At 38.9% G+C, this 27,256-nt stretch overlaps 1 protein-coding gene across 2 annotated transcripts in view; it reads left to right on the top strand.

Annotated features, from left to right (window-relative positions):
* Window positions 1–27,256, top strand: part of SWAP70 (switching B cell complex subunit SWAP70) — a 67,553-nt gene that overhangs the window by 7,934 nt on the left and 32,363 nt on the right. The window contains exons 2-3 of one of the 2 annotated variants that reach the window (XM_004751961.3): window positions 6,318–6,415; window positions 16,432–16,572. In XM_004751961.3, the coding sequence (XP_004752018.1) occupies window positions 16,540–16,572 (33 nt within the window). In that variant the 5' untranslated portion in view covers window positions 6,318–6,415; window positions 16,432–16,539. The remainder of the gene's footprint in view (window positions 1–6,317; window positions 6,416–16,431; window positions 16,573–27,256) is intronic. The other variant, XM_004751960.3, reaches the window with a different exon arrangement.

Raw genomic sequence — 27,256 nt, 5'->3', positions numbered from 1 at the left:
ATACATAATTTTTATTAATTAATTGTCTCTTTTTGAGAAAACAAAAATTACTACCTCAAAAACTTGAAACTTGAAATCCAAAGAATAAACAACATATTATTTTGTTTTGCAGCCATAGACTTTCATTAAATTTATCAGTAAGATAAAAATATGGAACACAAAATTGGAACACCACTTGGGACTTGCATAAGCTACTATAGAGGCAAGTTGTTGAGGTTGTTTAGTCACTGTGATGCTTCTTTGTTAAGACAATTAGGCATGAGGTCAATGTAGGTCAATATCTTCATGATCTTCATTAATGAACCCTTCTCCTCCCCCCCAGCCCCTGTTTTCTGTACCCTCCAAAAAAGGGGGAACCACCTCTGCCTCACTTTTCTTACCCTTCATTCTTTCCCCTCGTCCTTCTGCATTCCCTGTGATCTCTCAGGCTTCTTTCTTGGAATCTGTACATCCTCAGCAGTAGCCTTCTCTTTGGCCCCAGTTGTGTTTCTGGCTCCCCACCTGAGCTGCAGATGTACAAGTCTTCATTCCCCACCACACTCAGACTGTGTATTCCCATAGAAGTCATCAGCTGTATTAGTGTAATTTGTGGTGGGATTGTTAGAAGGCAGCTTATTTTTTTTAATTGTCATATTGATTTGGTATTATTCTGTTTTTCAGGCTGGATACAGAGGGACATTAAACTGAATTATTATTTTATTATTTTAAAGATTTTTATTTGAGAGAGAGAAAACACAGAGCAAACCAGAGGGAGCACTAGTTGTGGGGGAGGGGCAGGCTGAGGGGGAGAATCAGGTTCCCTGTTGAGCAGGGAGCCAGATGAAGGGCTCTTCATCCCAGAACTCTGTGATCAGGATCTGAGCTGAAGGGAGACACTTAAATTACTGAGCCAGCCAGGTACCCCTGAATTATTATTTTAAATTAAGCTTTTCCTAATGTGTAGTGATTTAGTTGTTGATGGCTGAAGTAGATACAGTGGGGAAGGAAATCTTCAGAAACACATTCTCTACTTGCTTTTAAACTTGTATTTATAGTCTTTCCTTAGAACAAACTATAACACTATGACTTGTTTTGAATGCAATTTTTTTAAAAGGTTCTTTTTTAAAGATTTTATTTATTTGTCAGGGAGAGCAAGAGAGCGAGAGTGCAAACAAGCAGAGGGAGCAGCAGGCAGAGGGAGAAGCAGGCTTCCTGCTGAGTAAGGAGCCCAATGTGGGACTGGATCCAGGAGCCCAGAATCATGACCTGAGCCAAAGGCAGTCACTTAACCAATTGAGCCACCCAGGCACCCCAGCCTTTTTTTTTTTTTTTTTTTAAAGATTTTCTTTACTCAGATGCCTGGGTGGCTCAGTTGGGTTAAGTGGCTCAGCTGGGTTATTAAGCATCTGCCTTTGGCTCAGGTCATGATCCCAGGGTCCTGGGATCAAGTTCTACATGGGGCTTCTTGCTCAGTGGGGAGTCTGCTTCTCTCTCTGACTGCTGCTCCCCCTGCTTGTGTGCTTGCTCACTCTCTCTCTCTGACAAATAAATAAAATAAAATCTTTTAAAAATTAGTTAAAAGTAAAGACTTTATTTATTGATTAGAGAGAGAGATCATGAGCAGGAGGGAGGGGTATAGGGAGAAGCAGACTCCCTGCTGAGCAGAGAGCCCAAAGTGGGCTTGGTCCCAGGAATCTGAGATCATGACCTGAGGCGAAGGCACATGCTTAACCTACTGAGCCACCTAGGCATCTGTGAACAGACATTTCTGCAAAGAGGACATCCAGATAGCCAACAGACACATGAAAAGATGCTCAGCATCACTTACCATTAGGGAAATGCAAATCAAAACCACAATGAGATAACACCTCACAGCTGTCAGAATGACTAAAATAAAAAACGCCAGAAACAGCAAGTGTTGGTAAAGATGTGGAAAAAAGGAATCCTCCTTCACTGTTGGTGGAAATGCAAACTAGTGCAGCCACTCTGGAAGATGGTTATGGAGGTTTCTCAAAAAATAGAGAATTACTGTATGATCTAGTAACTCCATGACTGGGTATTTATGAAATATGAAAACATTAATTTGAAAAATATATTCACCCCTCTGTTTATTGAAGCATTATTTATAATAAGATATAGAAGCAACCCGAGTGTCCGTGGATAGATGAATGGATAAAGAAGATGTGGCATATGCATACAATGGAATATTACTCAGCCATGAAAAAGAGTGAAAAATATCATTTGCAACAACATGGATGGATCTAAAGGGCATGATGCTAAGTGAAGTAAGTTAGGCAAAGAAAGACAGATACCATATGATTTCACGCATGTAGATTTAAGAAAAAACAGATTAAAAAAGAGAAGAAAAAAGACTTAAATATAGAGAACAAATTGGTGGTTACTCAAGGAGAGGGCCATAGGTGCAGGAAGGGTGATTAGGAGTACATGTATTGTGATGGGCACTGAGTATTTTTTTCTTTTTTCTTTTATTTATTTATTTATTTACTTATTTATTTAAATTTATTTAGTCAGAGAGAGAGAGCGAGAGCGAGCACAGGCAGACAGAGTGGCAGGCAGAGTCAGAGGGAGAAGCAGGCTCCCCATGGAGCAAGGAGCCTGATGTGGGACTCTATCCCAGGACACTGGGATCATGACCTGAGCCGAAGGCAGCTGCTCAACCAACTGAGCCACCCAGGCGTCCCTATTTTTTTCTTTTTTAAGAATTTATTTATTTGAGAGAGAGAAAATGAATGGGGGCGGGCATGAGGGACAGAGGGAGGCAGAGAGGCAGACTTCCCCAATGAGCAGGGAGCCCAAGTAGAGCTCAGCCTCCGGTCTCTGGAATCATGACCTGACCCAAAGGCAGATGCCTAACTGACTGAGCCACCCAGGTGCCCCAGAGTAATGTATTTTTTTTTTTTTTTATTTTTTTTTTATTTATTTGAGAGAGATTGAGAGAGAGCATGAGAGGGAAAGAGGTCAGAGGGAGAAGCAGACTCCCCATGGAGCTGGGAGCCCGATGCGGGACTCGATCCCTGAACTCCAAGATCATGACCTGAGCCGAAGGCAGTCGCTTAACCAACTGAGCCACCCAGGCGCCCCCAGAGTAATGTATTCTTGAATCACTATATTATATACCTGAAACTAATATAGCACTGTGTATTAATTATACTGGCTTAAAATAACATAAAAATTTAAAAAAGAAAAAAAATGCATGTAATTCAAGAAGATAAGATAATGAAAACTATTATGTGAACTCTTGTATATCAAAGAGAAACTTTCGAATAATTCATATAAACACATGGTATAGGATTCATAAAGTTCCGTGTGCCTGGATGGCTCAGTCAGTTGGGCGTCTGCCTTTGGCTCAGGTCATAATACCAGGGTCCTGGGCTCAAGCCCTATGTCCGGCCCCGTGCTCTGTGGGGAGTCTGCTCTCCATCTCCCTCTGCTCCTCACCCCCACTTATGTTCTCTTGCTCTCTCTCTTGCTCAAATAAATTTAAAAAAAAAAAAAGAATTCATAAAGTTCAAAAGGGCATCTACAGAAGTGAAAAGTAAATTTTCTTCAATCCTTGTCCTACACTATTTTCCTGCTCTGGAGGTAACCATTATTACTAGTTTACTATGTTCCTTCCAGAGATCAAAATGTACTTTAAGATTAATACTCTTATTGTTTTAGTAAGTGTTGTCCTTTTATTTTTTATTTATTGTTATTATTTTTTAAAAATTTTATTTATTTAATCTGACAGAGACAGAGACAGTGAGAGAGGGAACACAAGCAGGGGGAGTGGGAGTAGGAGAAGCAGGCTTCCCACTGAGCAGGGAGCCCGATGTGGGGCTCAATCCCAGGACTCTGGGATCATGACCTGAGCCCAAGGCAGATGCCTAATGACTGAGCCACCCAGGCGCCCCAAGTGTTGTCCTTTTAAATAGAGCCAAGTCTAGTGATATTTTTTGCAGCCTTTATTATAACTTTACTTTGCAATTATGGTTGGAGTGCGAATTACATGTCAGTCCTGGAAATGTCTTGAAATAAGCTTTTTGGTTGTACACTTTTATTCTGTTGTTTTTAGAAACACAGGGTTGTTTTTTTTTTTGTTTCAAATTGTGCCCTTTTGAAGTAAAACAGAATCTAAGTGGAAAAAATTTTTTGGGAATATGGGTAGTTTGAATCTTTATTCATTTCTCAATGATCATTTTTAGCAAAATATTTTTATTCTTTGCTTTGCAGTTTTTGTATCTTATGAATAGAACATTATATTATATTTTTAGGCATTTAGCCTTAAAATTTTTGAATCTTATTAGTTACAAAAGTAATTGAGCCTGGGCAGTGTGTCAGTTGAAAATACAGTAGTCCCTACTTACCTGCATTTTCGAATTTCACAGTTTCATTTACTTGCAGTCATCTGTGGTCTGGAAGCAGATGATCCCTATTCTGACATTTTTCAGAAGTTCTCTAATAGCACAATAGTACGTCACAGTGCCTCCATCATTCACTTATCTCATCACGTAGGCCTTTTATCATCTCTTATAATTATAGGAAGGGTAAGTATAGGGTAATATTTTGAGAGAGATATGACATTCACATAACTTTTGTTACAGTATGTTGTTATAATTATTCTATATATATTTTTAAGGATTTTATTTATTTATTTAACAGAGAGAGAGAGATTACAAGTAAGCAGAGAGGAAGGCAGAGAGAGAGGGGGAAGCAGGCTCCCCGCTGAGCAGAGAGCCTGGTGTGGGGCTAGATCCCAGGACCCTGAGATCATGACCTGAGCCGAAGACAGAGGCTTAACCCACTGAGCCACCCAGGCATCCTATAATTATTCTATTTTAGTATTTGTTATTGTTGTTAATCTTTTTACTGTGCCTAATTTATAAATTAAACTTGATCATAGGTATATATGTATCTAAAAAAACATATATCTAGGGTTCAGTACTATCCGATAGGATTTCAGGATTCCACTTGGAATATGTCCACTGCATAAGCAGGACAACTGTATACAGGAAGCAAGTTGTAAAAGGCTTTTATTGTGTGAAACACAATGTAAAAATATGTCTAATTTTTGTGAACTTGGCATGTATAATATTTTTCCCTAATTTTTTAAGGTGTTGAACTTTATTTTTTTAATATTTTATTTATTTATTTGACAGAAAGAGAGCACAAGCAGGGGGAGCAGCAGAGGGAGAGGGAGAAGCAAGCTCTCTGCTGAGCAGGGAGCCCTGTGTGGGGCTTGATCCCAGGACCCTGAGTTCATGATCTTAGCTGATGGCAGACGCTTAACTGCCTGATCAACCCAGGCGCCCCTTTTTCCTTAATATTTAGTATTAAGTTTCTGTTAACCTCTGTGGTAAAAGTTCTTTCTGTTGAAGAACTAAAAACTCTAATTAAAAAATGGGATTCAGGAATTGGAATCATGAATATGCCTTTGTAAATATTTTTTATATTTCACCAAAACAAAATAGTAAAGACAGTTCTCCAAATAAAGAACATGTAAGAGACATTTAAAAATCTTAAAATGGTAATAATGGATTCTGGGTTATTTCCATTCCTCATTCCTTATTTGCTAACAGCTTTTCAATGAGGTGAGTTGGAAGTTTTGGGGTTTTTTTGAAATAACATGTAAACTTCTGCTTTATTGAAGGTAAACTGTGAGGCGCTGTGTGTGTGTGCGTGCGCACCTCCATCTTAAGAACCAGCGTGCATTTCTAATCTTATGACTCAGAGTTCTTAACCTTGATCTCCATTTCATACTTCCTTTTGGGTCTCACTATAATCCTGAGGTACATAGTACCTGGAAGCTAGAGACAGAAGAGGCTTTGCATGACCATTTCTCACTTATTCCATTTGCCATCACAGAGTAGCTATGTTCTCATTCCCTCCCGACAAGAGGCTTATTATGTAATCCCCTCAGTGGCTAATTAGCACGTTGGACCTCGAGGTATTCCAGCTTGCCTCCCCAGTTTGTCTTATGTGTGCCCCTGTTCTTGTCCTACTACATAAGTCTAAGGTAGCCCTTTGTCTCCGCTTCCTTTATCTTCCCCAGGGATTCATTTCATGAATCTATTTTTCTGCTCAGCTTTCTGCTTTATTTCCTTTTCATTGTACCTTCAGATTCCTTTTTTTTTTTAATTCAAAATCTGTGATTCCTTGAAACTGCAATTCTCAGCAACTAATTAACTGTAGAAAGGTGTTTAGGAGTAAATCTGCATGTAGCTGAATTTTATAAATGAAGAGATCTTGTGATTAGGGAGAGATTTCTGCAATATTGGAAAAACTAATTTTTTCATCTTGGGATTCCTCTCTGCTTTCTATACCTTTTGCTTCCTTAGGAATAATTACCTTTGTTTGGTAATCAAGCATGGAGAGTGGTGTGTATGTGAGCACGGTGTACCAGCCGGACTCCGACACATGCTGAACAGTGTGGAAGGTATTCTATTTTCATTGCGTAAGTAGCTGTGGGAGGATGGAGCATTACCTTGCCAGGCAGCACATCCCCATCAGTTCTTTCAGCTCATAGGGTGATGGATGTGGGGTTACATTTTCGATCCTGTACAGAATAGATGGTTAACATATATTTGTTGACTGACAACATTAGTGCCAGTACTTCAGAACTGATCCTATAAAGGGGAAGTTATGAAAACTTTTTAGTATTTATGACAAAGGTAGAGTTTTGAGATTATTGTGATGATGTGGATGTGGTAATTAGAGGTGAGAGCCTGGAGATGGGAAGACCAATTGGGGAGCATCTGTGAAAGTTGATGAGTCAGTTGATGAGGGCTGGACTGGGATGGTGGCTGTGGGAATCAAAACAGGTTTGTTCCTTACCCTTATAGAGCTTTAGTCCTGGGATTGATGGAGACCCAGCAAACTGTCAATTCAAATATAGTGAGATAAAGTACACATTTCACCTAAGCCTTGTGGAATCTATTCATAACACTTGCCTGTAATGAATTATTTTATTGTTGGGTGCAATATAGTGATTTTTTAAAAAAGATTTTTATTTATTTGGCAGACAGAGATCATAAGTAGGCAGAGAGGCAGGCAGAGAGAGAGTGGGGGAAGCAGGCTCCCTGCTGAGCAGAGAGCCCAATGTGGGGCTCCATCCCAGGACCCTGGGATCATGACCTGAACCAAAGGCAGAGGTTTTAACCCGCTGAGCCACCCAGGTGCCCCAATATAGTGAATTTTAAGATTAGTTTTATCATTTTTGTCCATTTATTAAATGTCATTCTTGTTTAAAGACAAGCATTCATTTTCTAACTATTTTTAAATTAAACTTTCACCAGAAAAAAAGTGCTGGATGCACAGAGGAGGGGAACTTACCTAGCTTAAGGGGAGGATTGGAGGAGTTAGGTCAGAGAATACTTCTAGAGGAAGAGGCATTTGTCGTGGACCTTAAGGGATGATGCGTCAGACTTGTCTGTAAGAACATCTGTGATGAAAGATACAGAAAATAAATCCTCTGGAAAAACAGGAAAAAGTCTCAGGAAAGAGCACTTTGTTGGGGAGTCAGGAGAACTGTCTTAGCTCTGATACTTGTGTAGCCATGGGAAGTCACTTCTTGCTGGGCTTCAGCTTCCTCATTTGTAAAATGTAGAGTATCTGATGAGGTCTTTGAGGGTTAGCCTTCTAATTTAACTATGTTAGCTTGGTGTGTTTACCACAGTCATATCCTGTTGAGTGTTTGCTCTGCAGCAGCTCTTTGTTGGAGTCTCAGAAGGGAGAATGGAACCTGCTGCTGAGGATGGGGAGCCCCTGTTTCGCCAGCATTACATTTTCTGGTTAGCCATAAGTTGATAGAGCAGTTCATTCAGTGGAGAGAGGAGTTGGCCTTGGGGGGTGCTGAATTAGATTTAGCAATAGGACAATCTTTAAGTTAAGGAGGTACAAGAAGAGTAGAGTCCATGATTTGTTGTGAAAGGAATGATAGTACCAAAGTTAGCATCAGGGTGGGAAGCCTGTTTTTTGGGGAAAAAGGTGATGAATTCTTTGGGTTTTTTTGGATGTGAGGTAAATTTAGTGTAGAAATCTCTAGATGTAGGGATGTAAATCAGAGGGAAAGACCAAAAGGAGATGTGAGAGTTATTAAAATAGAGGTAACTTAACATTGTCAGAATAAAAGCACTTTTGAAGAAGAGAATAGGGAGAAAGAACTCAGGGTTGAAAATTGAGCTTTGGTAGAGGTGCCTTTATGGGTTCACCTCCCTCACCCCTCATTTTCCTAAGGAGAAGAACCAACATAAGTCTAAGAGGATGGGGGTGATCCAGATTGCCAAGTGCTAGCAACTTGGGAGAATGACTTGTTCAGAAGGTGTCTGTCCTATGATAGGTTCTCCAGGAAGCAGATGGTGAGACAGAGTTGGGATTGCAAAAGGGCTACTGAGAAGAAACACCTATGGGGGGAAAAAAGAGAGAAAGAGGAAGCAGAATTGGGAAAAGGAGGTTATCAAATTGTGATACGGACCTGACAAAACTAGGAACAAATGATATCACCATCTTGCTCGGTCATTGGCTGAGGAGCCTAAACGTGTCTGCCACAGAATCCTTTTGAAAAAGCAATTTCATGAGATTGATAAGGATGGGAGCCATATTATGGGGGCCATAAGGAGACAGTGATCAGAAGAGGGGACAGCAACGATAAACCTCAGATTTGTGATGTTTATCATCACTTTGGGTGTATACTGTGTCTTCAGATTTTCTTTTGGAGTAGAGTGTACTAAATTGAACGACCTAATTTTTCTCTCTTCTGTTACAGTGTTCTCTCTCACAGTTGCTTAATTCTTACTGAGTCCCTTCCTCAAAAATCTCAACTTGAAAAAAAAAAAATCTCAACTTGAATTTTGAGGAAATGGATTGCTTTACTAGACTGCAGGTCAAATGAATTACGCCTGCTAGTTCTGGTGGTATGAATAACTAATGGGGGCATTGGTTTTTACTCTAAAAATGATCTGAATTAGAGATTCCAATTAAACAAAAATGCTCTCCAGTAGAATATAGTGGTAGTACAATGAAGTAAATTCAAAGACTTAGATCTAGATAAAAATGATGGAGAAGCAAACTAAATTAAAGAGAGAGAGACATAAGAAAATTCTTAAATAGGGCTCATTTAGCACACATTTGTTGAACATCAGGTACTTTATTAGGCTTTGGTATTGTACAGTTGGATAAAATATAGATCTTCCCTTTACAGAGCTTACAGAGTAGTGGGAGAGATAGATACACTTATTGGAGTTAAATATTTTTATACATGATTTATCTTAAAACATTTGCTTATGCTGTAATCCAGCAGGAGGGAGACTGGAATCTAAGGAAGTTGTCCCAGATTGGGAGACTTTGTTGCCCATCATGTGGCTTCTTTAAGAGGCATGGCAAAGCCTAGTTCTTTGTGATGACTGAACTGAGTTAGTTTCATCAATTCTATATTCCTAGAGTGATCTCTTCATATTTTTGTAATTTTTTGTAATTTTATTGGTGTTCCCTGGAACCTCCAGACATACTTAATTTTTAAGTTTTCCATAAATATAAGAACTTCACTTTTTCTGATTATAAAGATAATATGTAGAATATTCAAACAATGCGTTGAAGTATAAAGGCAAAGTTAAAAGTACCCAAAATTCCACCACCAAGGGCAGATGCAGTTAACTTTTCAGTGAATATCTTTCTAACATCTTTTCTGTTTCTTCCACCGCTTTTTCCTCCTTCTCCTTGCTCTTTATGCATATACACATGCATGCACACAGTTGCATATACACAAACATACTCATCCTTTTATATAAATGGGACTGTATTTCATATACTTTTTAAACCTATTTTCTTTTTATTCTTTTTTTTTTTTTAAGGTTTCTTTTGTTTACTTGACAGAGAGAGAGAGAGAGAGAGAGCAAGCGCGAGAGCAGGAACAGAGGCAGGGAGAGTGGGGGAAGAGAGAAGCAGGCTTCCCGCCCAGTAGGGAGCCCGATGTGGGGCTTGATCATAGGACCCTGGGATCATGACCTGAGCTGAAGGTAGACGCTTAACAGACGGAGCCACCTAGGCACCTCTGTAACCTATTTTCTTAAAGAGGTGTTAGGGTTATCTTTGCATATCACTCCTCATAGATACAGACAGCATTCTTAATAATGGCTATAAACTATTTCACTGTGTTGATGCACCATGTTTTATTTAACCACTTTACTATTGTTAGATATTTGAGGTGTTTAGATGCTTTCAACCAGTAAACTTGTTTGGTGGGAATTGTATTGTTGGTACAGAGGGGTAGGAAGAAATGCTAAAAAGCTAACAAGGGCCTGATTTGTCGAGTGGACTTAAATATACAGATGAGATACTTATTTGGTTTTTTACTTCTGTAGACTTTTTTTTGAATTTTAGATGAGGGAATAATGTGGTATAAGCAGCACTTAAAGATTAACTTAGTAAGGGGCGCCTGGGTGGCTCAGTCCTTTAAACATCTGCCTTTGGCTTAGGTCATAATACCAGAATCCTGGGATGGAGTCTGCTTTGGGCTCCCTGCTCAGCGGGGAGTCTCCTTCTCCCTCTGCCTCTGCTGCTCCCCGATTGTGCTCTCTAGCGCGTGCTCTCTCTCTGTCAAATAAATAAATAAAATCTTCAAAAAAAAAAAAAAGATTTATTTGGTAAAAGTGTCTAGTATTGCATTTAGGCCTGAATCAACATTGAGTTGGAGATTTCTGAGGTTGAATACAGTAAAGATAATTTAAGAGAAAGCAAGCAAGATTGAAACAGTGATAAGCAGGATGAAAGGATATTGTCAGGAAAGGGAAAATGACTCTATGTGGTAAGGGGCAGGACTTCTATTAAGACAATGCTCTTAAGGCAGGGCATAATACTGGTAGGAAATTGGTCATTCTGCTTCATTGTTAGGAAGAGTTTTCTGGTAATTTGCCATTAGCTTGAAATTTTATAAATCAGACAGGAATTTTCATGTTTTTTTTCCCTAAAGATTGCTTATTATGAACTATAATTCTATAATTGTGTTGGTTCAGATAAGCTTATTGGAATAGAGATCCCCACCCCCCTTTTCTTCAGTGTTGAAGTTTGCCCATTACGCACATCCTGTAAAGGGAAACTGTGTGACTTGTGGGGGGGCACATTTCAGAGAACCTTTATAATCTCTACATCTTGGGAGGGAGGAGGGTAAAGATTATGCACTCATGTGTGTTAAAACACTGCTTAGTCGTTCGTCATCCTTGGTTTTGTTTTCATGATAGTTGGAGTAAAGTGCTTAAAAAGGGTAAATGGCAAACCACTGAATAGGAACAGACCAATGAACAGGGCTCATGCAGCTAATTAGTCATCTCTCTTCAGCAAAGGCCCTGCAGAGGCAATAGTAGATATGAAAGGACTGGAGAGATGGGTTGTTGGCATGGATATGGATCTTTTATTATAGTAACAATAGTTTATTCTTCAAATCAAGGGAATGAGAGCAAAGTTGCTTAGCAATCATGTGGGCGCTAGAAGAATGGCCTTTGGAAGCAGGCATTTGAAGTGGGATCAATTCAACTTTTTTGAGAAACTTGCAAACAGTCTGATTAGAGTGATTCATGGGCAGTCCTCATGCAAATCGAGAACTTGCAGCCCTCTTGTCCTGATTGCTTTTGTCCTGATCTATTTTCCAGCTTCCTCATCTGGAGAGGCTAGCACTTCTTGGAACTGGTTCCCCCAAAGATGGCTGCTAGGAGAGGGGCTTCCTGAGAGAGAATGGTTCCAGAGTTCTAGGCATGTGTAGTTCTTTGCCACTGGATTTAACTTGGCTCCACAAAATAGTGCCAGACATCTTATTGGGTCCTGGAGAACTGATTAGGTAGGGCTAGGCGAGTACCAGTCCATCAGTGCACCTTATCTACAACATGCATACGTGGCCACAGGGTATTGGGCTCTCTGTTCTTCCAGAAACAGAGGGCAAGTGGCAAATGTGGAAGGGGCATCAGAACAGGAGGCTTGGGTTCTGGCCCAGTTTCACTACACATAAAATTCTGTGATTTGGGGATATCTCCAAACCTCTGACTCAGACTCTTCATCTGTAAAATAGCAATAATACCTACCTTTCCCTGGGGTGAGACTAAAACCACCAATGGACGATGCCAGTCTACTCTAAAAAGCATAAAGTACTATACAAGCTTACGGAGTGTTTACTTCTTACTAGTAGTTTGTATTCTGGCCTTTAAGATTTTGATTACTTTATACATTTTTTTATTAAAAAACTTGAGATACCATTCAGGGTTTTAAAAAAAATTGCTGATAATTAAAAAAAAAAAAAAAAGATTTCATTTATTTATTTATTTGAGAAAGAAAGAACACAAGAACAGGAGGAGAAGGAGAAGCAGACTCCTCACTGAGCAGGGACCCCAATGTGGGACTCTACCTCAGGACCCTGGGATCATAAACTGAGCTGAAGGCAGATGCTTAACTGACTGAGCCACCCAGGCATGCCACCCCCTACCTTTTTAAAAGATTTTATTTATTTATCCTGATAAAATTTTTTTTTTAAAGATTTTATTTATTTATTTGACAGACAGAGATCACAAGTAGGCAGAGAGGCAGGCAGAGAGAGAGGAGGAAGCAGGCTCCCTGCTGAGCAGAGAGCCTGATGTGGGACTCGATCCCAGGACCCTGAGATCATGACCTGAGCCGAAGGCAGCGGCTTAACCCACTGAGCCACCCAGGCGCCCCTGATAAAATTTTTTGAAAAGTTTTAAAGATAGCACACTTTTTTTTTCTGTTTTATTAACAAAACCTTTTCAGTTATCTATTATTCAGTTTGTTATTTTGTTTGACAAAGACTTCCCTATTCTAGGCCATATTAACAATGAAAAAAGCCAGTTTATAATCAAATTGTAGTGCTTTTGCTTGAATTCATAAAGCAAGTTTGGGTTGACAGTTAAGGATTGGTCTTTAAAAAAATTTTTTTTTAGAAGCAGGTTTAACACCTTATTCTGCAGTGAGTGTGCTCAGTATGAGCAAATAGGTAGCAAAACATTAAAGCATTATAAAATGGTAAGTGGCAAACCACTGAGCAGGAACAGACTGCATGAGCAGGGCTAGCGCTCAGATCTTCTCTAGGGTCATTGTTACTATTAAGTGTTGTCTCCCTCAGTTTGTTTAACTAAATAAAATAAAGAAAGGCAGTTAAGAAAATTCTAGAGAAGTCTAGAGTTCAAATCTAAATCTTCTTTGGTGGGATCACTGAATTGAACTAAGCACCTACACATAAAAAGAGCATTGTTTACTTTAGAGACCTAAAACTATGATGTCCTTTATTACTAGAGAGTGTTGGACCAGGGATTACAAAACCTGAATTCTAGTCTCTGTTCTGCTAAGTAACCTTAGTTAAAAACAAAACAAGAGAAATTTTATGTCTTTAAGCCAGTACTTATCAACTATAGGATGAGGAGGATGACAATATGGCAGGTAAAGCTCCTGCCAGGACTTTAGTTGGAAGATCTATAAAACCCGAAGGCAGAGAGAGAGGGGTGTGGGAGAGATTGGTGTATCCTTTTTGTACCTTTGGGAGTTTGCATTGATCAACTACTTTTCTCATGTTACTCCCCTATCTAAAAGCCTTCTAATTGCCCTTTTCTGTCCAAAAAGCTCTCCATATTTTAAGGCCTAGATTACATATCACTTCCTCTGTGAAGTCACTTTAACACACATTGTTTTTCTTTTCTGAACTCATTGATTGTCCTTACATCACACTCATCTGTTAATCATGGTAATTGCTGTGGAAATTGCCTTCCTTTTATACCTATCTCTAGAGAGTGGATTAATGTGAAAGAAAAAATATAGACTTCGAAGTTAAATAGATCTAGCTGTATGATCTTATGTCAGCCACTTTCTAAAAATACATGTTTAATTTTTTTTAATAGAACATTTTTGATTAGATAAAATTTTTTTCAAGCTTAAGAAAAAGAGGAGGTGCAGTGAAAAGTCTTCCTTCCTCAGGTCTACCACCAAGCTAGTCTTTCCCCGACTGTTACTAGTTTTTTATATATTCTGCTAGAGTTTTTAATTTTTTAAAGAAATAGAACCTTTATTTATCTATTTTTAAGATTTATTTATTTGTCAGAGAGAGAGCCCAAGGAGGGGGAGCAGCAGACAGAGGGAGAGGCAGGCTCCCTGCTGAGCAAGGAGCCTCATGTGGCTCTCTGGCATGGGATTCCAGGGCCTTGGGATCATGACCTGAGCTGAAGGCAGACACTCAACCTACTGAGCCACTGAGGTGCCACTCTGCTAGAGTTTCTTATTTTTTCTTTCTTTTTCTTTTACATAAAAGATGGCACACTAAACATAATCTTAAGCATATTACTTTTTTCACTTATCTTAGAGATCTTTTCATATCACTAGATAGTGAGCTTCCTTATTGTTCTTAATGTTTTATGAATGCATCATAATTTAACCAGTGGTTGGGAATTTTTACTCGAAGTCCCAAATGATTTCGGATTTGAATGACCTTTGAGCCTTTTCTGAGAAAATCACTCCTTATTTCTCTAAACTCCTATTTCTATGGTGCTTTACAGGTTTTAAGCGCTTTATGTACTTGAAGTTGATCCTCACAAAACCTCTGTGGAAGTAGGTAATTTACTCTGTAAGTTTTACTAGGTAAATAGAGAAAGGAAATATCTATTTAGGTTTCTGCTGACTGCGGTACAAGATTCTTCAGCAAAAGCTCTACCGTGCTCTTTTCATGTGCTCTACTATTGGCAAATAGAGATTTTGCTTGAGAAACACAGCCTGCTTTGTAGGGGCTGATAAAAGTCTTCATTACTTCATTTATAACCATTTGTGAATTTACTTCCTTTCCTTTACTTACTTCCTTAAAACCAGTAGAGCATGTTGAAAAGGATCTCCAGATAAAGGAAGCTTTGAGAAACAAAACAAATATAGAGAGAAGATATGCAAATATTCTTTTTATAGGTTACTTTTTTTAATCTTAAAAAATCCTAACTGAAACATGTGTATGCAGAAAAAAGTGACTTGCTTAATGGCATTAAGATGAATGTGGTTCTTCAAGTGATTAAATGTGTAGGGCTGAGAAAAGTAGGTAGTATTTTAACCTGGAATTTAACATTTGGTAAGATTCTCTGTTAAAGTACAGCCAGAGCTCTATAATTGACCTGTACAGAATGCACAAATGAAAATGGGAGGGATTTAAGTTTTACTGTAAAACTTTCATTTAATGCAAAATGAGGTTAGTACTCAGAGAGCCCAAACTGCTACTTGAACTGCCTGAGTATTAATTATGAGCTCAGGTTATGCCAAAACCAGTAACGCTTTGTATATGGAATGCAAATTTTCTACAAAAGACTTTCAACCATTTTGGTGACTTCTGAGATATTTTTTCAATAAATTTTCTCCTATTTCTTCTAAACCAGGCCCTTGGTTTCTTTTTTCTTTTTGTATTTATTTTTTTTTAATACTCATGCTGAAAACAGTCTAGTATCCTAGGATTTTAGAGATATTTGGACACTTAGCGATTGCTAAATAATGTTTGGTACCTTTGTATATTAACTTGGCCCTTTGTGTTGTAACAAGTGAGAGAACACTGGAGCCCAGAAAGGTATGATTGGCCCTGGTCAGTCACTTTGTCCAGAACCCTCGGCTGCAGCTGTCTGGTTCCACGTTCTTTCTCAGACAGCTCTCACTGACACTGCTCTACCTGGGGAATTTAATTTTGAAAACATTGTTTTGGCCCTTCCCAGCTCTTTTTAATTTCTTTCTTCTTCTTCTTCTTCTTCTAAAGATTTTATTTATTTATTTGGCAGACAGAGATCACAAGTAGGCAGAGAGGCAGGCAGAGAGAGAGAGGAGGAAGCAGGCTTCCTGCCAAGCAGAGAGCCCGATGCCGGGCTCGATCCCAGGACTCTGGGATCGTGACTTGAGCCGAGGCAGAGGCTTTAACCCACTGAGCCACCCAGGCGCCCCCCCTTTTTTCTTTCTAATGTGGGCCAAGTAATAAAAAACTCTAAGGAATATTATAGTCACAGATATGTAAACATATTTCTTTTTAGTAGAGTTGACACACAGTGTCTAGAAGTTTCAAGTGTACAGCGTCGTGATTCACCTTCTCTATACTTGATGCTGTGCCCACCACAAGCCTAGCTCCATCTGTCACTGCCCAGCACTGTCACAGTCTTATTGACTGCATTCCTGTTGCTGTTCCCTTTATTCCTGTGTAGAGTCACAGATCTGGCGTGGAGCCGGCTCATTGTAGGCACGTAAAAGAGACTTTTTGAAGTGAGCCAGAACTGGGGAGGGAATGAGGTAACAACCAAGTGAGGAGCAGGCAGGCGAGCAGTACTCACCCAGCATTTGTTAGCTCATTTCTCCATCTTTTTTTCCTAGGGCAGGGAGCAGCCAGTAGTGCTCAGACAGTGAAGCTGCCATGTGTTGGTTTGTGGATGCCTTTAAATGACTTTCTTTCCCCCTTAGGTCCTTTCCCATAACCTGTGCACAGTGCTGAAGGTTCCACATGACCCTGTTGCCCTTGAAGAGCACTTCCGGGACGATGATGAGGGGCCTGTTTCCAATCAGGGCTACATGCCATATTTAAACAAGTTCATTCTGGAAAAGGTATGTTTCTGATGTCTTCTTGCTTTCAGAGTGGTTTGGTTTGCACATTTCAAGTGGGCCCCAGAGCCTCTTGCTGGTGAGTTCGTTCAGTAAGGATTTTAGGTGTGATGCATCAGGAGGATAAGTCAGTCAGAAACGAAAGAAAGAATGGGAGACTGACATTTCCTATTTCTTCCTCTTCACTGTCTTCTTAAAGTTGGTTTGGTATTTTGCAGCTTGGCTCATTTTTTGAAATTAAGAACTGTACTTTGTATTAGTCTGTAATGTTTCCTTAGAGTGCTTCCCCCCCCCCCCTCCTTTTAAAATTCTGGTTCCACATGTACTGGCAATGATTGTTAAAGCATGGGTGTGTTAGGGTAAAACATGAATACCAAAGTTGATATTAATTATCTTTACTAAATAGCTATTGTACAGCAAAGTTTTCATCATAGACTTTTCAGGGTATTGCTCAGATGCTCCCTCTGGGGTATATAATGAATAAAGATGCTGCAAAAACCTGTTTTGTGTTTGGAAGCCAAATATAACCTATTGGCATTGCTGCCATGTTCAATTTCTCTTCTGGTTTGGATAATTAAAAATTGACAGAAGAAGGTGTTGAATTTAATGTACTTCTATTTCTATTTAGAAGAAAATAAACGGATGGCACCTTCAAATAATTTAAAAAAATCGGTGATTAAAAATTATGAAAGGTTTTGTATGCTTATTAAATAGGCAGTTAATACAAAAATATATGAAATAAAAAGTGAATGTCTCTTTACTCTTTCTAGTCTCACGCTCCATGAGTAACCACCTTTAACAGTTTGGTGAATATCTTTGCCAGTCTTTTTAAATATATGCATGTAAATATCCCTGTACATAATACATAGTGTTTGTTTCCATAGGGCTTGGATCATGCTATACATAAACTTCTTCAAATTGTTTTTTTTTTAAATTTTTAATTTTTTATAAACATATATTTTTATCCCCAGGGGTACAGGTCTGTGAATCGCCAGATTTACACACTTCACAGCACTCACCAAAGCACATACCCTCCCCAATGTCCATAATCCCACACCCCTTCTCCCAACCCCCTTCCCCCCAAATTGTTTTTTTTTAACTGAATGATATATTAGTGTCATTTTTCCATATTGTCTAACTTTGTTTAGGTATGAAATTAATTATATATTCACATGAATGGCTGGGAAATTCCTGCTTTGGCTATTTATAACACCAAGCATGAAATTTTTGGATATATCTTAAAAATGCCTTTCAAAAAGTGACAGTGATAATACTTTTAAATTAAAAAGAAAATACATTTAGGGACACCTGGCTGGCTAAGTCAGAAGAGCATGTGACTCTTGATCTTGAGGTTGTGAGTATGAGCCCCACATTGGGTGTAGAGAGGACTTAAATAAATAAACTTAAAAAAAATTTAAAAACTATATTTTCCCATCACCTAAATACCACAACTATTTATGTATTTTTTCCTATGGTTTCTTTGGATTTTTTTATTGCTGTATTTGTATACATTTTTTATATTCAATATCTTTTTATAATAGTAAAGTACAGTAATTAAAATTTATGAGAATAAGTTAAGTTAGTAGTTTGGAAAAGGTCAAGATGTTGGTCAAGGTTCTTTTAAAAAGTCTCATGTTTTAGTGTGCCTGGGTGGCTCAGACGGTTGAGCATCTGCCATCAGCGCAGATCATGATCCCCGGGTCCTTGGATTGAGCCCTGTGTTTGGCTGCCTGCTGAGCAGGGAGCTTGCTTCTCCCTCTCTCTCTCTGCCTGCCACTCCCCCTGCTTGTGCTCTCTCTCTTTGTCAAATAAATAAATAAAATTTTAAAATATAAAAAATCAGATTTTTCAGAAATTTTATTGCAAAGGTTGTCAAGATTACAATGTTTTCATTTATGTAGGATTCTTTGTACCTGTGTCTATTATTCCGTATCAGCCTCACAATACAATTTTCTTTCTTCTTTTTTTGTTTTTTTTTTGTTTTTTAAAGATTTTATTTATTTATTTGACAGAGAGAAATCACAAATAGACGGAGAGGCAGGCAGAGAGAGAGAGAGGGAAACAGGCTCCCCGCTGAGCAGAGAGCCCGATGCGGGACTCGATCCCAGGACCCTGAGATCATGACCTGAGCCGAAGGCAGCGGCTTAACCCACTGAGCCACCCAGGCGCCCTCTTCTTTTTTTGTTTTTTAAGATTTTATTTATTTGACACAGAGAGAGAGAGAGAGAGATCGCAAGTAGGCAGAGAGGCAGGCAGAGAGAGAGAGGGGAAAACAGGCTCCCCGTTGAGCAGAGAGCCCAATATGGGGCTCGATCCCAGGACCCTGAGATCATGACCTGAGCAGAAAGCAGAGGCTTAAGCCACTGAGCCACGCAGGCACCCCACAATACAATTTTCTGCTCTTTATTTGTGTTTGTTTTATGTGTATATGTGCTTATATGTGTTTTAAGTATTCCCTGTAGAGATGATAACATTGCTTTGATCATGCCTAATTATTAGGAAAATAAGAGAAATCTACCATAATGAAATACAAGATTTAATAAGGCTCACAGAAGCCACAAATTATGTGATTCCACTTATATGAAATGCCTAAAATAGGCAAACAAATAGAGATAAAAAGTAGATTAGTGGTTGACAGAGGTTGAGGGGAAGTTGGAATGGTGAGTAACTACCAATGGGCTTGGGATTTCTTTTTGGAATGATGAAAATGTTCTAGAATTAGATAGTGATGGTAGTTGCAAAACTTTGTGAATATATTAAAATCTATTGAATTGTACACTTTAAAATGCAAGTTTTATGGTATGTGAATTATGTTTCAATAAAAAAATTGTCTAGGGTCGCCTGGGTGGCTCAGTCAGTTAAGTGCCTGCCTCTGGCTCCAGTCATGATCCAGGAGTCCTGGGAATGAGCCCTGCAGGAAGCTCCCTGGTCTGTGGGAAGTCTGCCTCTCCCTCTTCCTCTGCTCTACCCCTTGCCTGTGAACTTTCTCTCTCTCCCCCTTTCTCTGAAATAAATAAATAAATAAATCTTTAGAAATGTTTTAAATCAGATTATATGGAAACTGATTTGTGAGGTCTCAAAATTTCATATGATGCTGTACTATTTTCTGGAGCTTTTCCTGGGTGCTGTTCTGTTCATTGATGAGGTAGTTCATTTGTGCTCTGTAGTTGTATTATAAGTAAATATGTCTTAAATTCCACAAATATTTGATGCCCTGCTGTGTGAGTGTGTTTAATCTTAAAAATTAAAGATAGTCAGTGGCACCTGGGTGGCTCTGTTGGTTAAGCATCCCAACTCTTGATTTTGGCTTAGGTTGTGATCTCAGGGTTCTGAGATTGAGCTTTCCCTTGGGGTCTGCACTGGGTGTGGAGCCTGCTTAAGATTCTCTTTCTCCGGGGTGCCTGGGTGCCTCAGTGGGTTAAGCCTCTGCCTTCGGCTCGGGTTGTGATCTCAGGGTCCTGGGATCAAGCCCCACATCTGGCTCTCTGCTCAGCAGGGAGCCTGCTTCCCCCTCTCTCTCTGACTGCCTCTCTGCCTACTTCTGATCTCTGTCTGTCAAATAAATAAATAAAATCTTAAAAAAAAAAAAAAGAAAGATTCTCTTTCTCCCTCTCCTTCTGCTCTCTACCCTCCCCCCAAATTAAAAAACAGTCAGCAGAATTGTGTCTGTTATTAAAATGTAGAATGTACTGGGAAGTATTCAGAAATCTGAAAATTGCCTTTTCAGTGCTAGAATTTGTGTAGGGTGGGCCAGTGGATAGAGAAACATGGTTTCATGTCTCAAAGTGCTGTACCCTAATACTGCATTTTGTTCTTGTTGGTGTAACTTTCATTAAATACCTTGAATTTTAAGCTTTAAAATGTTTTTTCCTTTAGTATTTAGGTGTTTTAAAGTTTTGTAATGGGGGGAGCAAATATAGCAGTATTTAAAAAGTTCAAAATTAGCTACTAAGTTTGGAGAAAAACTTACTCAAAATGAATGAGGATATGATGAAACAGTAAGTTCTTGTTTATTATTGCTTAGCCACCTGGAGTGGAATTTTGCCAGTCCTTCAATCCAAATAAAACAGCCAAGGTTTCCATGGTGTAGGTTTAAATTGAAAAAGATTAGTGCCTTGTTTTGAAACTTGGTTGAAAAAGTGCCAATAGTGACTGGAGAACGTTAACATAAAGTTTAGAGATTCTAATTGGTTATGCAAAAGAAATAGAAAATAATGATTAAATTTGCAAGATGTGATAACATATCTGTGTGTGTCATACATATACATATACATAAACATACACACACACACACACACACACATACACATCACACACTATCTCATTCGATCCTCATGTTAATCCTGTAATGCATAACTGGAATTCTTACTCCCATTTAACCTAGGAGGAAGCTGAGCATAAGGTTGCCTAACTAATAAGGGTTAGAGAGATTTTAAACCTAAGCCATTTAATTTCTAGATCAGTGTTCTTTTAACTGTACTGTTGAGGGATTAATTACTTCCTTTAAGAATTATTGTTTTTCCAATTATGGGGTATATAGGGGAAGGGGGAGAGGCTTAAAAGCTATTCTGACAAATCTCAAACTCTGTCAGCCTCTAGTTTCTTAGGTTTTTTTCTCAAAAAACATGAGTTTTAACATGAGTCTTTTCTCATAATTAGTATCTTGTGTTCTTTAGTGTTCATTCTCATCACATTTTCTCCAGGTGGTTTTAGAGGTTTTTTGCCTTTGTCTAGGTTAATTATTCTGAAGGGGCTGGGACTGAGAGATAAATTATGTTGAAATTCACTTTCTAAAAACTAATTTTTCCAATTGATTTCTGTATTTGCTTTCAGAGATAATCATATTTCTGTTGTTCTTCATGATGACAGGATTTATTTTCAGCTTTCCTGAGACATCAAATGATTAATATGCCTGTGTTCTTGTATCAATTATTTTGCCTTCCCAGAGTGTTAACTTTTATTTTTTTACTTTTTTGTTAAATTTCTTCTTTAGTAAAAAATGGGATTCTGTGAACATTTAGGAAGAATGTTTTTGTGAGCCTCCCCTCTTCTTTTTTTGCAAAGAGACGTTATATCTGGATTATCTGACAGTAAATAATTGAAGAAAGCAATATATTTGTTACCTTTTTACTACTGAGCCCTGATAGATTACATCAAAAGGTAATTCTGCTTCAGCATATTTATGTAGCAATCTAATTCTCTTATGAGATTTAATAACTTGTTAGGCTTTTGGGTCTGAATCATTTTCAGTTCTTTTTCCTGATTCCACATTTTAAGGGTTGTTCTGAGCTATTTATGACTAAAACCAATAGTAATCTGTTAGCAAGATGCCTAGTCTCATTGGGGAATTTGCTGCTTTCCTAGAAGAATCCTTTTCTTGGGCACCTGGGTGGCTCAGTGGTTTAAGCTGCTGCCTTCCGCTCAGGTCGTGATCTCAGGATCTTGGGATCGAGTCCCGCATTGGGCTCTCTGCTCAGCAGGGGACCTGCTTCCCTCTCTCTCTCTGCCTGCCTCTCTGCCTACTTGTGATCTCTCTCTGTCAAATAAATAAATAGAATCTTTAAAAAAAAAATCCTTTTCTTTTTTGCTTTTGGCTTTTTGGAAACATACATACACATGGAAGAAAAGCAAAAAGAAATGTTTCGGTTCAATATAATGTCCTTTCTCTAAAGGCTAGTAGCATCTGCATTCTGTTTTCTAGGCTGACATACCAAAAGCTTGCTGTTCATGTCAGTTCTAGTTCTTCCATAAAATGAAGTTTCAGATTTCTGTTGCTTGAATCCGTATATCATCAGCAATCAAAATATCTTCAAATGGGTGCCTAACAACTGTCATTCAGTAGGAAGTCCTACTGCTCTCAACTACCCAAAACCATGTTTTTGTACAGATTTTTAAAATTTATTAGCCTGTGTTATTTTTTCTTTCATTGTTGCTTAAGAGTTACGTAGTATTATTTTGGCATAATGGTCAAGTCAGACTCTATATTTTCATCACATTTGTGAAGTTATACAGCACTAAGGACTTTTTTTTTCAATTTTAATTTTTTGAGAGGGGGAGAGCATGTGTTTGAGGTGAAGAGGTGGTTGGAGAGGGACAGAGAGAGAGGGAGGGAGAGAATCTTAAACAGGCTCCATGCCCAGCACAGAGCCTGATGGGTGCGGCCTGATCTCATGATGCTGAGATCATGACCTGAGCGGAAATCAAGAGTTGGACATTTAATTGACTGAGCCACCCAGGTGGTGCCCAGCACTAAAAATTTCTGGTGAAAAAAGAGGTTAAATGCTGAAAATTGTGGATGACTTTATGCCACTGGGTACTGTGGCCAGCAATATAAGAGTGACATGGTTTAAAGAAATACTGTTTTTTAAAATAAAAGCCTTAGTTAAAGTGTATAATTCAGTGGTTCTTGGTATAACCACTTCTTTTTTAAGATTTTATTTATTTGTCAGAGAGAGAGTGAGCACACAAACAGGGGGAGCGGCAGGCAGAGGGAGAGGCAGGCTTCCCGCCAAGCAATGAGTCTGATGTGGGACTTGATCCCAGGATCCTGGAATCATGACCTGAGCCAAAGGCAGATGTTTCACTGACTGAGCCACTCAGGCATCCTAGGGACTTTAAAACAAAAAAACAAAAAAAAACATTTATTTGTGTATTTTAGGGAGAAACACGAGTGTGAGCAGGGGGAGGGAGAGAGGTAGACAGGTAGACTCCTGCTGAGTGGGAGCTTGACATGGCTCAATCCCAGGACCCTGAGATCATGGCCTGAGCTCAAGCCAAGAGTCTGATGCTTAACATACTGAACCACCCAGTGTAGTGTAGTGTAGTGTAGTCACTTCTTTTGTGCAGACAACACCATAGTCAATTTTAGAATATTTTCTTTACCTTCCTTCAAAAAAACTGTATCCATTAGGACTCACTCTCTCCTTCCCCACACTCCTAAGAAACCACTAATCTATTTTCTATTTCTATAGATTTGCCTATTCTGGACTCATAAATGTGAGGCCTTTTGTGTCTGCCTTCTTTCATTTGGCATGTCTTCAAAATTCATCTACATTGTAGCATTTAATGGTACCTCATTCCTTTTGATGGCTGAATATTTCATTAAATTTTTTAAAAGGATCTATTTATTTTAGAGAGAGTGCATGAGGGTGGGGAGGGGCAGGAGAGATAGAGAGAGAGTCTTAAGCCTAATCCCTGCAGGTGGAGCTCAATCTCATGACCTGAGCTGAAATCAAGGATCAAGAGCTTCCCTATGACCTTGCAATTGTCTATGGGGTATTTACCCCAAAGATACAGATGTAGTGAAAAGAAGGGCCATCTGTACCCCAATGTTCATAGCAGCAATGGCCACAGTCACCAGACTGTGGAAAGAACCAAGATGCCCTTCAACAAACAAATGGATAAAGAAGATATGGTCCATATATACAATGGAATATTATGCCTCCATCAGAAAGGGTGAATACCCAACTTTTGAATCAACATGGATGGGACTGGAGGAGATTATGCTGAGTGAAATGAGTCAAGCAGAGAGAGTCAATTATCATATGGTTTCACTTAACTTGTGGAGCATAAGGAATAACACAGAGGACATGGGGAGTTGGAGAGAAGGGAGTTGGGAGAAATCGGAGGGGGAGACGAGCCATGAGAGACTGTGGACTCCGAGGAGCTAACTGAGGGTTTTGGAGGGGCGAGGAGGTGGGAGGTTGGGTAAGCCTGGGGGTGGGTGTTGTGAAGGGCAAGTATTGCATGGAGTACTGGGTGTGGTGCATAAACAATGAATTCTGGAACACAGAAAGGAAACTTAAAAAAAAAAAATGGACGCTTAACTGACTGAGCCACCCAGGCGCCCCTCTGCTAAATATTTTAAACAAGTGTTCTGAATTATATCAGCTCCATGGGTTAAGTACCATCATCACTGCCATTGTAAAGACAAAGAAACTGGGCTTTGGGTTACATTACTTGACTCAGGTCACCCAGCCGCTAAGTGGTATTCAATGACTGTATGATAATTTTGTCCTGTGGCTTTATAACTATGCCATTTTTGGTGGGCTTATATTTTATTTTTTTCCACTACTCTTATAAACAATAGTGACTATTCTAAGTAAATTATTATCTGACTCTGATTCTCTTTCTAGGATAGATTATTTGAAGTATAATTATTGATGGGAGAGTATGAATACTTTTAAGATTTTATTTATTTATTTGACAGAGAGAGAGAGAGAGAGATTACAAGTAGGCAGAGAGGCAGCAGAGAGAGGGTGATGCAGGCTCCCTGCTGAGCAGAGAGCCCAGTGTGGGGCTCGATCCCAGGACCCTGGGATCATGACTGGAGCCAAAGGCAGAGGCTTTAACCCACTGAACCACCCAGGTGCCCCGGGAGAGTATGAATACTTTCTGAGAAAACAATTTCTACAATCAATTTCCAAAGCATCAAACTGGCCAATTTCCCTATCTTCTGAGGACTGTGTCTGTGCCACAGGAACTTTAGTCTTGAGCTGGTTTGGATGAGAATTCTAGTTTAGAGAACATGTGTGTTTAGTTTTGTAAATACTTTAAGTCTTTTAGTTAGAATTGAGGTCTATAAATAGCATCACTATCTTGTATGGATTTTAGTGAGAAGGAAATATGTTGAAAATGAGAACAACTCTATACACTTCTTTCTAGGGTATTATCTTCCATTTGGATACCTTGAAACCACTGGCAGCCGTTATCAGTTTTTTAAAAGATGTGAGACTTTCAATAGATTATGTGTGATGTAAACTGGGATTTTGGAGCAGTTTGTAATCTTAGATGAGATGGAGTATGGAATCATAGATTTCTAGACCTTTTATAGTTAGAATAGACCTTGAAATCTTCTCAGTGTATAGATTTATTTTAATCTCGCAAGCATTAAATATTGAGCCCGTATCCTTCAATGGCTTGTGTTTTTTAGGTGAAGCCCAACGTCCTTATCATGGCATGCAGAGCCTGTTTGATTTGGCCTCTGCTGCCTTCTCCAGCCTCCTTTTCTTCCTCTCCCCTTCTCGTTCACTTCAGTGCAGTTATGTTGGTCTTCTCTCTTCTTCTCTCTGTTCCTCATATTACCAAGACCCTTCCTGCCACAGAGCCTTCAGACATGTCACTTCCTCTGTTGTAAGGCTTCCTCCACCCTTAAAATGCATCTAATTCCTGTTCATCCTGTAGGTCTCAGCTTGATTGTTACTTCCTCAGGGAGGTTTCTCCAGGGAGCACACTGCTCTTCCCAGAGCTAATTTGCTGTCTTATAAAGTGTTCTTACACTTTCCTGTGTTTTCCCTTTGTAGCATTTACCAGAGTTTTCATCATGTAGATGGTTAGGTTATTGCTGTATTGCTTGATACTGATACCCCTCCTCCTGGAGTGTAACTTCTGTGATGGGCAAGGACTGGTTCACCATTGGGCAACAATAGAGCCAATTAAAGTAATCTATTTTTTACTTTAATTTTGTGCAGAAGTTTTAAAGTTTGATGTAGTCTTAGTTCTTTTTGCTTTTGTTGCCTTTGCTATAATTGTCATATTCAAGAAATCATTGCCCATTTCAGTGTCGTGAAGCTCTTCCCCTCTGTTTTCTTGTAGGAGTTTTGTAGTTTCAGGTCTTACATTTAGATTTTTACTCCATTTTGCATTAATTTTTGTATATGGTGTAATATAAGGGCCCATTTTATTCTGCTGCATACGGACACTTAGTTTTCCTAGCACCAGTTGTTGAAGAGACTTTCTTTTCCTCGTTATATAGTCTTGGCATCCTTGTTAAAGATCATTTGACTACATACATGAGGATTTATTTCTGGGCTCTGTTTTACTGGTCTATATGTCTCTCCTTATGCTAGTACCATACTATTTTGATTACTGTAGCTGTGATATATTTTGTTTAAGTATAAGGTCTCCACTTTTGTTCTTCTTAAGATTATTTTGGCTATTCATGGTCCTTTGATATTCTGTGTGAATTTCAGCATGATGTTTTCTGTTTCTGGGAAAAAAAATGCCATTGGGATTTTGATAGGGATTACATTGAATCTGTAAATTGCTTTGGGTAGTGTGAACATTTTAGCAATAGCAAGTCTTCCAATCCATGAACATGGGAGGTCTTTCCATTTATTTATGTCATCCTTAATTTCTTTCAGTAACATTTTGTAGTTTTCAATGTACAAATCTTCTGCCTCCTTGGTTAAGTTTATTTCTAAGTATTGTATTCTTTTTGATACTATGCTAAATGGGATTTTTAAAATTTCTTTTTTAGATTGCTTATTGTTAGTGTCTAGAAACAGAACTGATTTTTAAGTGTTGATTTGTATCCTGCATCTTTGCCAGACTTATTAGTTCTAACAAGTTTTCTTTGTGGAATCTTTAGAGTTTTCTACATAAAAGAAAGAGCATGTTATCTGCAAACAGGTAATTTTACTTCTTCCTTTCTCATTTGGATGCCCTTCCTTCCTCTCTTCCTTCATTCCTCCCTCCCTCCCTCTGTCTTGTTATGTCTTGTCTTGTCTTTCCTTTTACTTTTTCTTTTTTCCCGTTTCTTTCCCTTCTTGCCTGCCTGACTGCCTGCCTAATTGCTCTGGCTAGGACTTTCAGTATTGTGTTGAATACAAGTGGTGAGAGTGGGCATCCTTGCCTTGTTCCTGATCCTAGAAGAAAAACTCAGTTTTCCACTGTTGTGTACAATGTT

This window comes from Mustela putorius, unplaced genomic scaffold (genome assembly GCF_011764305.1).
Source record: "Mustela putorius furo isolate JIRA1106 unplaced genomic scaffold, ASM1176430v1.1 tig00003859_pilon_pilon_pilon, whole genome shotgun sequence".
NCBI classification, from domain to species: domain Eukaryota; kingdom Metazoa; phylum Chordata; class Mammalia; order Carnivora; family Mustelidae; genus Mustela; species Mustela putorius.
Note: the sequence above shows the minus strand (reverse complement) of the source record. Positions and strands in the feature narration are given on the sequence as shown.